The 12,490-nt window shown below is 62.0% G+C and overlaps 1 protein-coding gene and 1 long non-coding RNA gene across 4 annotated transcripts; one reads left to right on the forward strand and one right to left on the reverse strand.

Moving 5' to 3' along the window:
- Positions 1 to 3,689: 3,689 nt before the first annotated feature.
- Positions 3,690 to 5,169, reverse strand: LOC135318076 (uncharacterized). Its single transcript, XR_010376527.1, has 3 exons — positions 5,030 to 5,169; positions 4,679 to 4,924; positions 3,690 to 4,062 (listed from the first exon to the last, which is right to left on the reverse strand). It is a non-coding gene; the product is annotated as an uncharacterized LOC135318076 (long non-coding RNA).
- Positions 5,170 to 5,174: 5 nt separating this feature from the next.
- On the forward strand, positions 5,175 to 10,517 carry LOC135318075 (natural killer cell receptor 2B4-like). Of its 3 annotated transcripts, XM_064474905.1 has the most exons (9): positions 5,175 to 5,389; positions 7,653 to 7,976; positions 8,049 to 8,327; positions 8,642 to 8,749; positions 9,288 to 9,352; positions 9,474 to 9,539; positions 9,697 to 9,762; positions 9,900 to 9,959; positions 10,173 to 10,517. In XM_064474905.1, exons 1-9 carry the CDS (start codon positions 5,305 to 5,307, stop codon positions 10,296 to 10,298), a joined length of 1,179 nt encoding a protein of 392 aa, XP_064330975.1. In that variant the 5' UTR covers positions 5,175 to 5,304; the 3' UTR covers positions 10,299 to 10,517. The 3 variants fall into 3 exon arrangements, with proteins under 3 accessions (XP_064330975.1, XP_064330973.1, XP_064330974.1); XM_064474903.1 differs by lacking the exon at positions 5,175 to 5,389 and having other exon boundaries at positions 6,519 to 7,976; XM_064474904.1 differs by lacking the exon at positions 5,175 to 5,389 and having other exon boundaries at positions 6,519 to 7,976; positions 10,056 to 10,301.
- The last annotated feature ends 1,973 nt before the right edge of the window (positions 10,518 to 12,490 follow it).

The following is a 12,490-nucleotide window of genomic DNA, read 5'->3' on the forward strand; positions in this document are numbered from 1 at the left end:
GGGATGGGCTTCGTGGAGGAAGCGGTGGCAGCTGGTGATTGCCAGGACATGCCAGGGCCTGACTCTGCCCCGGGATGGGCAGGAGAGGAAGCCCAGCACCCGCTTCATCAGCGTCTTGTGTGGATGACGGATAGCCCCGCGGAAGCGGTAGGATGGGTGGCAGAGGGGAGCCAGGGGTTCAAATCCTGCTTGTGGGGTGTGACCGGCCAGGGGGCACGGGCAGGGCTGGGGCTGGGGTCCTTTCCCCGCACATCCCAGTCCTTTTCCCATTGGAACCAGCTGGGAATGGGGATGTGGCTGCAGGCACAGCTCCCCGGCACAGGTGGGTTGTAGCAGGGGCTGGGGGAGGCCCAGGCACTGTGTAAGATGCTCTTGATGCAAGCATGGAATCACAGAATGCCCTGAGCTGGGAGGGACCCCCAGGGACCATCGAGCCCAGCTCCCATCCCTGCACGGACACCCCAAATTCACACCAGGTCTCTGAGGGCCTTGGCCAAGTGCTTCTGGACCATCGCCAGGCTGGTGCCGTGATGCCTCCCTGGGGAGCCTGTGCCAGGGCTCCACCACCCTCTGGGGGAAGAACCTTCTCCTAAACCCAGCCTAACCGTCCCCTGGCACATCTCCCTGCCGTTCCCTCAGGTCCTAAACCTGCTTTTCCCTGCATGCAATCCCTGCGCCACCCGTCCTCCATCCCTCTGCCACTCGAAAATGAAGGTTTCCACCCAGTTATCGCTTCCCTGAGCGGTTTGGGGTCAGCACACGGAGCCAGAGCTCAGCTCCTGCGGGATGGATGCTGGGGAGGGGGTTCAGGGACCCCAGCCAAGGCCAGGCCTAACCCCCCCCAGGGACGAGACTAACCCAGTAGCCACCGAGCGCGGTCGCATGCTGCCACCTCTCGGGCAGAGCCGCGCTCCGGCCTGGGAGAGTATTTTGGTTAAAAAAAAAAAAGAAGAAAAAATAGGTGACTTTTCCTCCCTCCGTGGGTTGGAAGTGGAGCGCAGGTCGGATGCTGTGGGGATGGGCTGCAGGCCCCTTAAAACAAGAAAACATTTAAAAAGCTGCCTGTCTGAGAAAGAGGGGGGCTATAGGGGGTCTCTACGGGGATCCTGGTGGCGGCATCCGTGTGAAAGCCTCGTGTGGGATGGCCGCCCGCATCCCGCTCCCATCCCGCAGCATCACCTGCCCCGCGCAGCCGCTTCGGCCGCATTCCCGGACCCGGGAGGGATGCGGGAGCCAGGAAAGCAGCCCCGCGTCCCCGAGCCGTCGCTCCGCCACGCGAGAGGCTCTGCCTGCGCAGAACCCCCCACCCGCTCAGCCCTCCGCCGCCCTCCTCGCCTGCGCATCTCATGGGCCAAATTTAGCTGGAAGGGAAATGAGAAACCGCGGATGATGCGCTGAATAAAAACACCCTCTGCAATGCGGTGCTTCAAGTGTGCAGCGTCTTCCCTTCCTCCTCAACGTGGTCCGTGAAACATGGTAAATGTATCCCTTTCATTCCCTTCCCTTTTCTTCCCCCTTCTCGCACTCCCTGGGCAAAGCTCCTCCAGCCCGGGGAAGGTCCCCTTGATGTAAATTGTTCCCTACATGTTGAACAGAGCCACAGACAAAAGCTCTAATTAATCGGCTCAGCCCCTGCTCCGGAGCGGAGGTTTTCAACCTTGCAAAACGCTGCTTTTCCCTTTGTAGCCTTAATTAGTTTTTTTGCTCCTCTGCCTGCAAGGGGGAGGAAGGGGCCGTGGGAGCCGGCGTGTCCCCCATCACCGCCAAGGCACCGCGCCGGGAGGGGACGCGCCGGGAGCCCCTTCAGCCGGCGCTGCCTGGGTTTGCGGGGTCAGGCCGTGCCTCAGTTTCCCCCAGCGCCGGGGTTAAAGCCGTTGCACCCTGGTCACTGACGGAACAGGGACCCGTCGCCTTGCGCGGCCTCGGGTGCACGTGCCTGGGCACACCGGCGGGTTTCAGGCTCGCGGGAAACCCGCTCCGGCTGCCAGAGCCTTTTCCCAAGACTTTTACTGGGAATCTGCCCCTTTCCCACCCGTTTGCCCAGTTCCCTGGCAGAACCAGCCAACGGCCCCTGCCTGGGGCAGCTGTTTTGCAGCGGGGACCCCTGGACCCCAGCTCATCCCCTGCATCATCCCCTTCCCAGCCGTGGTTTTCCTGCCGGCATCCAAACCGGCAGCGGGGCTGGGGAATGGCTCGGGGCCGCCGCGGAGGCAATGAGCTTACCGTAAGGTGATTAGCGGTGCAGATCAGAGGGCAGAAGCAGACGGCGGGGCGATCGGATTAGGGGCCACCGGCCCTGGTGCCTCTTGCTCTCTTCCAGCAGCACCGCAGCTGCCTGCGACCCACCGGCCCCGGATGATGCTGCCGGGCAGGGGACGGCGTGGGCATGGGGGATGCCTGGCCTCAGTGGGGCTTCCCTGGGCTTGGGCATCCCTGATATCACAGGAAAAACCCAGAGTTCCGCCAGATTGTAGTAAAACCACTGCCAGGACAAGCTCATTAATATCTACAAGCGATTTAATGAGGTGGTATCTGTTGGCGGGGGCTAGATAAGGGGCCAAGCTGCGTCGTTAAAGGATGGGGAGGGGAGTTAACACAAGGCAGGGGTGATGCTCCTCGGTCCCCGCATCCTGATCCCATCGCGATGGCTCCATCCCACAGCGAGGGGTCTGGCAGGATGCTGGGCAGGGGAGCGCGTCCCTGTTTGCTCAAAACCTGAGGGAGACCCCCACCCTGGGGGTCTCTTCTCTGCAGGACAGACCAGAGCTTGTTCAAGAATCCAAGATACAGAATACTGGGCGTGAAAATGTTGATTTTTCTTTAATCCATGCTCAGGGGGGTTAACAGCTCTCTGTGGTTAAAAGCAGCTCCTTTGTCTGGGCGTTTTGAGGCCTGACCTGATGCACAAAGCGGGGTGGGGGCCGGTGGGTGCTTTGCGGGCTCCCCCTTTGCAGGCTCCTACCCAGCGCCCGAAGAGCCGGGAGCACCACGGGAAGGGGGTCCCCGCTGCTGGACGAGGACATGCGTGACGGCCACGGCTGCGACCAGGCTGCCCAGCACCAGCAGGCAGAGCAGCCCCTTCACTCTGCAGTAGGACCACGAAACGGCTGCAAACAGAGATGGCAGGGGATGGGGGAACATCCCCTGACCCGCTCCCGGGGGCACCGAGGCCGGGTTGCCCACGGCACAGGCTCAGAGCACTTGCGGGGCTGATCCTGCCACATCCCCGCAGCCACGCAGCACCTTGCACGCCCGCCGCGCGCTGCTCTGCACCCCCAGCCCGCGGCTACATCTCCCACTTATTTATCCCAAACGGATTTGAGTCCCATCCCTCATTTTGGAGCTGGAGGGGCAGAAAATCCCCCCCGAAGCATTTGTCCCACAAACCTGAGGCCGCACGGCGGCAGGCTGCCACAGGGTCGGTGCTGGCCGTGCTCCAGCTCGCCGGGTTGCTCACGTTGCAGCTGCAGACTTTGGGGTCGCCGTCCCCACGGACGAGCACGTCCAGCCGGGGCTGCTGCTCCAGGGCTCCCAGGGGTTCCCCAGGGCAAAACCAGCTGTAGGAGACGTTGCCAGCGCCGGGCACGGTGCAGACCAGGGAGACGTTGCACCAGCCCTGCTCCTGGTGCGAGACGCGTGCCTCCAGGCGCGGCTGCCGGACGGGCTCTGCGGGGACAGAGCTGGTCAGAGGGGACGGGGGGGACAGGGCGGTGGGGTGGTGGGGACCCGACTACTCACCCCACACTGACACGCGGAAGCAAGCAATGCTAATAACAGAATTTGCTGTGGTATCAACCTCTAGCCGATAGACCCCGCTGTCTGCCGTGCTAACCGGACTGATCCGCAGGGAGAGGGTGTCCTGCTGGAAGGCAGCTCTCCCAGAAAAAGGACTCTTGGGAAATGTGGCAACTTTATTCTTCTCAGCCGTCAGGACCCGGAGCTTGTATCCTGTACCCAGCGTCAGTCTCCATTCGGCCCTTGCCCATCCCTCGGGGGGTTTCTCCGGCAGCAGCTCCAGCGCTCCATTGGCAGGCACGGCTTGTTCCCGGCACCTCGGGGATCCTAAAGCAGAGAGGGGTGAGCGAGGAGGGGCTGTGGCCCTGGGGGACGCTCGTGGCTGGGGTCAGAGCATGGTCACGGCCGCTGCAGGGGATCCCACACCCAGCCCAGCTCCGCTCTGTCCATCCCCGGGGACCCTGGGCTCGAAGCCTCCGGCATCGTGTGCCTCCAGCCGCCCCCGCTTCCCCCCGCAGTGGCCGAGCGCAGTTTGGGAAGACGTTTCCTTTTCCTCTTTCTCTCACATCCTCTGCCTCCGCTTTCCTTCACCGGGTGAGGAACAGATATGCCCAACTAGGTGCCGTGGGGGTTATTTTCTCCCGATATATATTTGTTATCCAAGGCTAATATAAGGGGAATCCCATTTCCCAAAGGCAGGGAAAGCTCTGAGAAAGCTCTTGCTCACCACCCTCCCATGTGCCTCCTACAGCATGTCAAACCCTCGCAAGCAGAGCATTTTTTCCTAGTCGTGCAGCCTTCCCTTAAAAAAGAAATTAAAAAAAAGGTATTTTTTTACAATAATTCCTTCTTAGTGGCCCAATTGAAGCGATAGCTGAGGCTTTCTGACCCTCTAACAAAACCTTTTGCTTTCAGCTCCGGTTTGCGGGGTTTCTTTTCTTACCTGACAACCCGGCAGACAGCTCTGATCCTGCGACAGGCTTGCTGGTTTGCAGGAGGAAAAAAAAACAAACCCATACCCACAGCCAAGCGCTTTCAAAAGCCGTTTTCCAAGGAACTTGCCAGCCCCATGTGGATGCCTGGTGCAGAAGCCGGCCGTCCCTGGCGTGCCGTCGGAGCGCAGGACGCGTCCGCGCAGAACAAACCGCTGCCGCGCAGCACCCAGCGCGGCGTCTCCTCCTGAAGCGAGCTGCAAAAGGAAAGCAAAACCCCCAAAACCTCACCCCTCCGCTCCAGTAATTAAAATTAGTTTCCTCTGGTGTTCGCAGCCGCCCAGCCCTGCAGCCGAGCTCACCGGGGCAGCCGGCGGCGCGTCCTTCCCAAGGCGCTCTGCCCCGCGGGGAGCCGGGGTACCCCGGCGTCCGCCCCTGCATCCACCCCGGCGGAGGGTTGAGCTGGGGAAGGGGGGGGACAGCGAGGGTGAAAGTGGCAACGTGGAGGCGATCGCATAGGGGCGGAGGGTACGAAGGAACCACAGGCAGGAAAGGAAGTTGCTGCTGGGCAGTCGCCATCGCTGAGGGGTTTTGCATCTCTCTGGCTGCAGGGCGCTCGCCCGGGTGTCATCTGGAGATGCGCCACCGTGGGTGCTCCTGGTTCTTGCTGGCACAGTTGGGGCTGCTGTGCTTGACGCTGCTGCCCATAGCCGGCAGCTCAGGTGAGGAGGGGACGCGGTGCCGGGCTCACTGGGAGGATGGGGGCTCGCTCGGCCTCGCGGGGCAGAGGGGAGGCTGGCGGTGGGTGAGCCCCGCTGCCCCTGCTCCTGGCAGCGGTCGCAGCCGGGGCGGGAGGGGTGCACGGATGGGAAGGTGCTCCTGCTGCCTGCCCTGGGGAGCTGGGTGCCAGGGAAAGGCTGGCCGCGCCGCCGCCGTGAAGGCATCCGCATCACTCAGGCCGGGGAGGGCTGCAGGGTCACGGGCAGCGAGTCGGGCTCGGGCTCCCTGAGGAGGTGCAGCAGGGCTGGGTGGGGTTGGGTTTTTTTTTTTGGCTTTTCTTCTCTTTCTGCCCAGAGCAGGTAGGGCCGGGATGGCTCTCCCGCAGCATCCATTCCCCTTCGTGGGCAGTGTCGCTGCCTGCCAGCACACAGGGCTTGTCCAGAAGAAGTCGCTTCCCTGCCAGAGCAGTGCCCATGCCTCATGGCCAGACCTGACCCTCCCTACGCCCAGACATGCACCTTTTCGAGGCCAGGTCTCTCCGGTGAACAAACGCGGCACCATTCCCCCGTGATTTCAGTGGAGCTGGTGGTGGCAGAGGGTCTTCTTCCTAAAAACAGCAACTTCTGAGTGAGGGGAATGGAGAAACGCCGGGGCTCGGGGACCACCTTGGTGCCTGGAGCATCTCCCGGCCATATCTCTGTATCCTCTATCATGCTCTTGGGGAGACCAGGCAAGCCTCACCTCCGCCTTCCGTCTCTCGCCACCCTAAGACGCGTCTCCCGGCCCCATTGCTCGCCCTGACGATGCAGGGGCGCGCTCGCCGCTCAGGGGTGCACAAGATGGGCTGTTTCTTGCTTGACGCAGCAGAGCCTGCAGCAACTACGGACTCAGCTGAGCTGCAAAACCTCCCCGCAGGTGCTGGCGTGGTTAACCTGCAGCGTGCCGCGCTGGCCTGGCCCCAGCGCTCGCGCTAGCTGTAGGCAGCAGGTTACAAACACACCTCTAAGCTGCAGGGTGAATTTTTGCATCATTTCTTCCCTGACTCTGCACACCCACTGCCCCGGCACTCGCCCTCCAGGGCCGCTTCTTGCTGGGGCAGCTCCAGGAGCGTAGGATGAGGGTGTTAATGTGCCCTCGTGATTTTCTTGCAGCGCTAGACGCCTGTAAATAGGCAGTAGTAAGCAATAGGCTCTGTTTGTTGCAGGCTGTTTAGTACTTGGCGTGGTGGGAAGGGCCCCCCTTCAAAAAGAGCTGCAGGTCCCATGGGTGAGCCATGAGGGCTGGGAACTGAGCCTGCTCCGTCATTTCCCCAGGGGAGGATGCTTCTGCCTTTGCTTGCTCCGGCCTCTCCTATTCCTAGCTCTGCTGAGTATAGGGGTGTCCCCCCTGCACCCCAGGGTCTGGCGAGGGCAGGTGTCCTCGTGCCCGCGGCTTTGCAAAGACAAGGTTTAAGCTGGAACTGCTTGGGGTCTCTTGACTGAGCCAGGAGACAGCAAAGCCGGGGGCTCCGCGGGCGCCCTCCAAGCAAGGCTCGGTGCTCGGACCGCTTGCACGGAGGCGAAGCCCTGCCGGGGGGCTGCAGGATGGGTGGCTTAAGCCGAGCTCCCGGAGGCCGTGCAAGCTGGGCTTTGCTGAGGGCTGCAAGACGGGCGGCTGTGTGGGGCTCTGCAAAGTCCACCCACGGCTGAGGCAGCTCCCAGCGCTGCCCTGACCACAGGCAGCCGTGAGGAAGCCGCAAGGCTCTGTGCACTCTTGGCCCCAGCGGCCGCGGCTGTTCGTTTGCTGTAGGGGCTTTTTTTTATCTCGCCTTTGACAGAGCCCTTGACATCCAGGGCTGCACGGGAAAGAGGGGGGCAAGCACAGAAACTCAAGAAAAAAAGATAGTCCAGCTGGCAAAATTCCTGCTGTTCCCCAGGGTGGATGGGCAAGGAAGGAGCTGGGGCACAAATGAGCAACGAGATGATACGATCACAGGGTCTGCAACCATCCCTGCCCTCGGCAGGGCAGAGGATATTGCATGAGCATCTGCAACATGCGGCCAGAGCAGGGGGTGCGGACAGACACGCAACCAGCCTAGCGTGGTGAGAGAGAAGGGTACGCCCGAGGTGCGGATGGCGATGGAGAACCAGGCTGAGCTTGTTCCCGGAGAGCAGGAGGGGCCGTGCTGGGGGCTGTGGGTCTGGGGTGTGGGTGGGCTCCCATGGTGGGAGCCACGAGCGTCCCCCGGGGCCACAGCCCCTCCTTGCTCACCCCTCTCCGCTTTAGGATCCCCGAGGTGCCGGGAACAAGCCGTGCCTGCCAATAGAGTGCTGGAGCTGCTGCCGGAGAAACCCCCCGAGGGATGGGCAAGGGCCGAATGGAGAGTGACACTGGGTACAGGACACCAGCTCCGGGTCCTGACGGCTGAGAAGAATAAAGATGCCTCACTTCCCAACAGTTCTTTTGCTGGGAGAGCTGCCTTCAAGCAGGACACCCTCTCCCTGCGGATCAGTCCGGTTAGCACGGCAGACAGCGGGGTCTATCGGCTGGATGTTGAGAACGCAGCAAATTCTGTTATTGGCTCTGTTTGCTTCCGCGTGTCGGTGTGGGGTGAGTAGTCGGGTCCCCACCACCCCACCGCCCTGTCCCCCCCATCCCCTCTGACCAGCTCTGTCCCCGCAGAGCCCGTCCGGCAGCCGCGCCTGGAGGCACGCGTCTCGCACCAGGAGCAGGGCTGGTGCAACGTCTCCCTGGTCTGCACCGTGCCCGGCGCTGGCAACGTCTCCTACAGCTGGTTTTGCCCTGGGGAACCCCTGGGAGCCCTGGAGCAGCAGCCCCGGCTGGACGTGCTCGTCCGTGGGGACGGCGACCCCAAAGTCTGCAGCTGCAACGTGAGCAACCCGGCGAGCTGGAGCACGGCCAGCACCGACCCTGTGGCAGCCTGCCGCCGTCCGGCCTCAGGTAATTTGCCCTCAGCTCCAGAAAAACAGGATTTAGGGGGTGCACAAGCTGCACCGCTTCCAGTCCTCTCCCTGGGCCCTTTGTCTCCCTGCCTGGGCCAGTGAAGCTGTGGAAGCCATCATGCTGATGGCAAAATATGCCCAGTTTCCCCTCCTGGGAAAGGAAACCTGATAGCTGAGCACGGTCGATGTTACCGGGGTGAGGTTTCCTGGCCAGGTCTGCTCTCTGCGGGCTGTGATGGAGAGTCGATTTAGAAATGGCTCGAGGCTCCATCCTGCATCAAAGGTCTCTCCTTCTCCTCCCTTCCTCCCCAGGGCTTCTCACATTGGTGGTAGTGGCTGTGGCCCTGGTGCTGGCACTGGCCATCTCCGGCGTTGTCACCTTCTGCTGGTGGAGGAAGCGAGGAAAGGACCCGCAGGGAGGTTTGTCCCTGGGGTCGGCGTGGTGGCTCGCGGGGCATCGCAGCCTGGTTTTGGCTGTGCAGCCCCTGCCCTCCCCCTGACCGCTGTCACGCTCCTGGCGCTCTCCACGCTGGCCCTCGGTTCTCCCTCCTCCTTGGGCCGATGCGGGATTAGCCACCGGGCACTGTCACCCCCCTGCCGGGCACCGCACAGGGCGCGAAGCCTTTGTCCTTCCCTGCTGATGCAGGGTGGTCCAGGTTGACGAGCTAGATGAAGCATCCCAGCAGCCCAAGCATTGGTGTCCAAACCTGGGGGCCTCGTCCATGACCCCTCCGGACCCCCTTCCATGGGGTCTAGAGGACTGTTTGGGTTTGGATATTAATTTATTCTGAGCTGGAGCATCCCTCCGCAGCCCCCACCACATGCTAACAAAGTAAAACCTCCCAGTTGCCAAGGGGCCTCTTTCTCCCTTGCTTTGCTTTGCTTGAGGGCCGAACCCCGCCATTCTGGGGGCTCTAACGCAGCACCCATCTTACACCGACCCTTCAAACTCCCCCAGAACACGCCGAGCAGTCGCTGACCGTCTACGAGGAGGTGGGCAAAACCCACACCGCCCAACACCCTGTGAGTGCCGAGGGTGTCCGTGGGTGTCCCCTCCCCACGCTGCCCGGAGGGGTGGGACCTCTGGAAACGTCTCGCACTGGGTTGCACCCTGTAACCAGCCTGGGGTTGTTTTCTCACCCAGAATGCGACCAGTGAGGCCACCGTGGGAGGCAACACCATCTACGCCGTCATCTGCCCCAAAACACAGGTAGGGTCAGTCCTGTGCCGGCGGGGAGGACTGGAGCTGCCCCATGGGTTTGGCTGTGCAGCCCCCGGGCTGGATGCGCCCATGGCAGCTGCCAAAACCACCCCTTTTGCCCCAAATCTGTTTTTCCTTGCGCATCGCAACCGTTTTTCCCGGGTAGGGATCCAGCCACCGTCAGGAGCCCCAAAACTGCACCATCTACACCACGGTTCAGCCCACCAGGAAGGTGAGGTCGCCCTGCCGTGACCCCGGACTCTCTGAAGCGGCACGGAAACCCGGGTCGCCTCGGTTCATCAACCGGGTGCTGGGTTCGCCGTCCCGCTCGCGCGTTGCCTAACGGCAGGTTCTCGCCCTGCTCCACAGTCTCCTTCTCTCAAGAGGAAGAAGCTGGACCGAGCTTTGGTTTCCACTGCCTACGTAGAGGTAACGGGCAGCCGACCGGTGGGGAGATGAGCCCCGGGTATCTCCAAGGCTCATCAGCTTTTTGGGGCCATGGTGTGCTAAACCGTTTCCTTGTAGACTACGGAGGCTTCTAGACGCTGGCGTCCCCCGTTGCAGACCTCATCCCCATCTCCTCCTGGCCAGTACCTCTCCTAGTGTCCCGGCTGTCTCGGCAAGACCTTCCCTTCCCCACAGACCTCTTCTCCTGGAGCACCCAGAGACCTCCGGCACCCACCAGGACCCCACCAAGCAAAGCTGGGGGCTCGCTCGGGGTGGAAATGGTCAGCCATGGGTTTTTGCAAGGACGCAAACCCCAGCTGAGCCTTGGAGGCTTTCCTGCGAGGGAAGTTGGAAAGGCTCGGTGATGGAAACTCGTCTTCGGAGGAGATGGATGTGAAATTGGACAAGCGGGGTCGTGGGGATACATGTGATGTGTGTGTGTTTAGTGCCATCGTGTGATCTTGTGTGTTTTTTGAGGTCTTGACAGGTTTGATATAACTCGGGAATTAATTTTTAGGTGTAAATATAGGCTGAACTGCATGAAGCAATTGTTGTGCTTGTTTAATTAACTTAATTGGCTATTTATATCCTGAAATGTACCCTGGGCACAGGGAGGGAGTGGGAATTGCCTTGTTTGTGGCTCGGGAACCTCTGAAGCGAATGGGGTCTCATGTGGAGACGCCCGTTGCAAAGCTTCAGCTGCGTGTGTTGGGTAGGGGAGAGGCGGCCGTGGGCCAACGGTTCGGGAGGGCCGGTCCCTGCACCGGCTGGGCACGGCCCCGGGTGCCCCATGGCGAGGTAGGACTGGAGACGCCGCCACGTCCCTTCCCACCTAAGTTATCCCATGCTCCTACAGCACGAGTGGCCCTGGGAGATGGAGGTGGGGAAAGAGGGGCTGTGGCGTCAAAGATCTTCCCAAAGGCAAGATCAAGGACTTTCCCTTGGGGTTAAAATGAACCGTGGCACTTCGGCAGTACGGGGGAGCAGCGGTGGCTCCACGACCCTCCCCTCCCACCCGGGTCCCTGGGTCAAAATAGCTTTGTGGCTGCTCCCTGTGAAACGAGCGTTAATTGGGACCGTGAACTGGGAGCTGTGCTGGGAGGCTGGCCCGGGGAGGGAGGGGGCGTCTGGCTGCCACAAAGAGGGGATTTAGGGGGCTGGGCTGGTGCAGGTGGGGGGGGTCAGGCTGCTGCTGCCGGGGCCGGGCTGGTTTACACCATCCTGAGCCCCATCCTCTGCTTTTCACGACGTGGAGGTGTGAGTCGAACACTTCTTGCGCTGTAAGAGCATCCCCCTCTGCACGTAGCAGTGGGCGTCGATGGGGAGGCAGCAGTGGGGCCTGTGGCCGGCTGAATTCGGTGGGAAAAGTTCAGGGGTGATGGAGGGGGTGGGAATCCTTCGGCACAGGCACCGGGGATGCTGTGGCTGCTGCCTGGGAGCAGGGACTAAAGCAGCAGCCGCATCTCAGCCCCTTTGCAGCCTGAAACGCTGAGTCCCCGCGCTCCTGACGAGCGGAAACATCTGAAGGCGACAGCGCAGAGCCCGGGGGCTGCAGCATCCATCAGCTCGTCGGGCTCCTGCCAAAGCCACGCTCCATCACGGCGCTGTAATTTATGCTAATGACCTGCTCTCGCATATTGGAGATAATTTGCAGCGCTCGCTGCAAGCGCTGAGGCAGCACTTCGCTCCCTGCCAGGGAAGTTTGCTTTCCCATCTACGCTGGTTTCTATCGGTGCGGTGTAATCGGGCGTGGGGACAAGCTGGTGGGTGCTCAGCGCCCCGGTGCCACCGGGTGGGTGCCAGTGATCCAGCCACAGCCTCATCGCGCGGCTGCTGGCTCGCTCGGCCTAACGCCTCCCCGCACGGACGTCGGATCTCCTCCCCGATGGATGGGGATCGCTCGGGGATGGAATTAAACTGGGTCAGGGCTCAGCGGGTGCCGCCGTCGCCCCTTTGTTCACGGCCGGGGTCGGCCCCGGCGCTCCTCGCTCACGGCTGGGGAGGCGTGCGGGAAGACGCCGGCGGCCGTTTGCCCCCGACATGGGGGCTTCGCTGCCCCACGCGTTCCTCGGCCGGAGCCGAACAAAGGCCCTGAAATGTCGTCTTTCAGGAAGGAATCCAGGCCGTAACTAAAATCCTTCGTTTTTAAGCATCAGCCCTGGTCAGAGGCCAGCGCGCTGGGGCTGTAGCTTGTGCTTTAGCACCAGCAAGCCATCCCTCCCATCTCCTTCCCATCTGCACTGATCACCTGCGAACTGGGGTCACAGGGACACCCCGAACGCCAGTGCCGGTGGTCCCTGCTCCAGCTGGGGCGGCTCGATGGCACGGCGGGGGGGCCAGGCCTCATCGAGGCCACACACCTGGGTTTTCAGGGGAGAAATGGGAACCCTGTGGGTTGGTTACAGCAGCCCTAAAGGGGAGATGTGACTCCTCGGGTCTGCGTCTTATTTACCATCAGGACGGTGGGGTGATGCTGATGGGGTGGGGGGAGTCAGGGGCCCGTGGGGTGCTGC

This window comes from Phalacrocorax carbo, chromosome 28, assembly GCF_963921805.1.
Source record: "Phalacrocorax carbo chromosome 28, bPhaCar2.1, whole genome shotgun sequence".
NCBI lineage: Eukaryota > Metazoa > Chordata > Aves > Suliformes > Phalacrocoracidae > Phalacrocorax > Phalacrocorax carbo.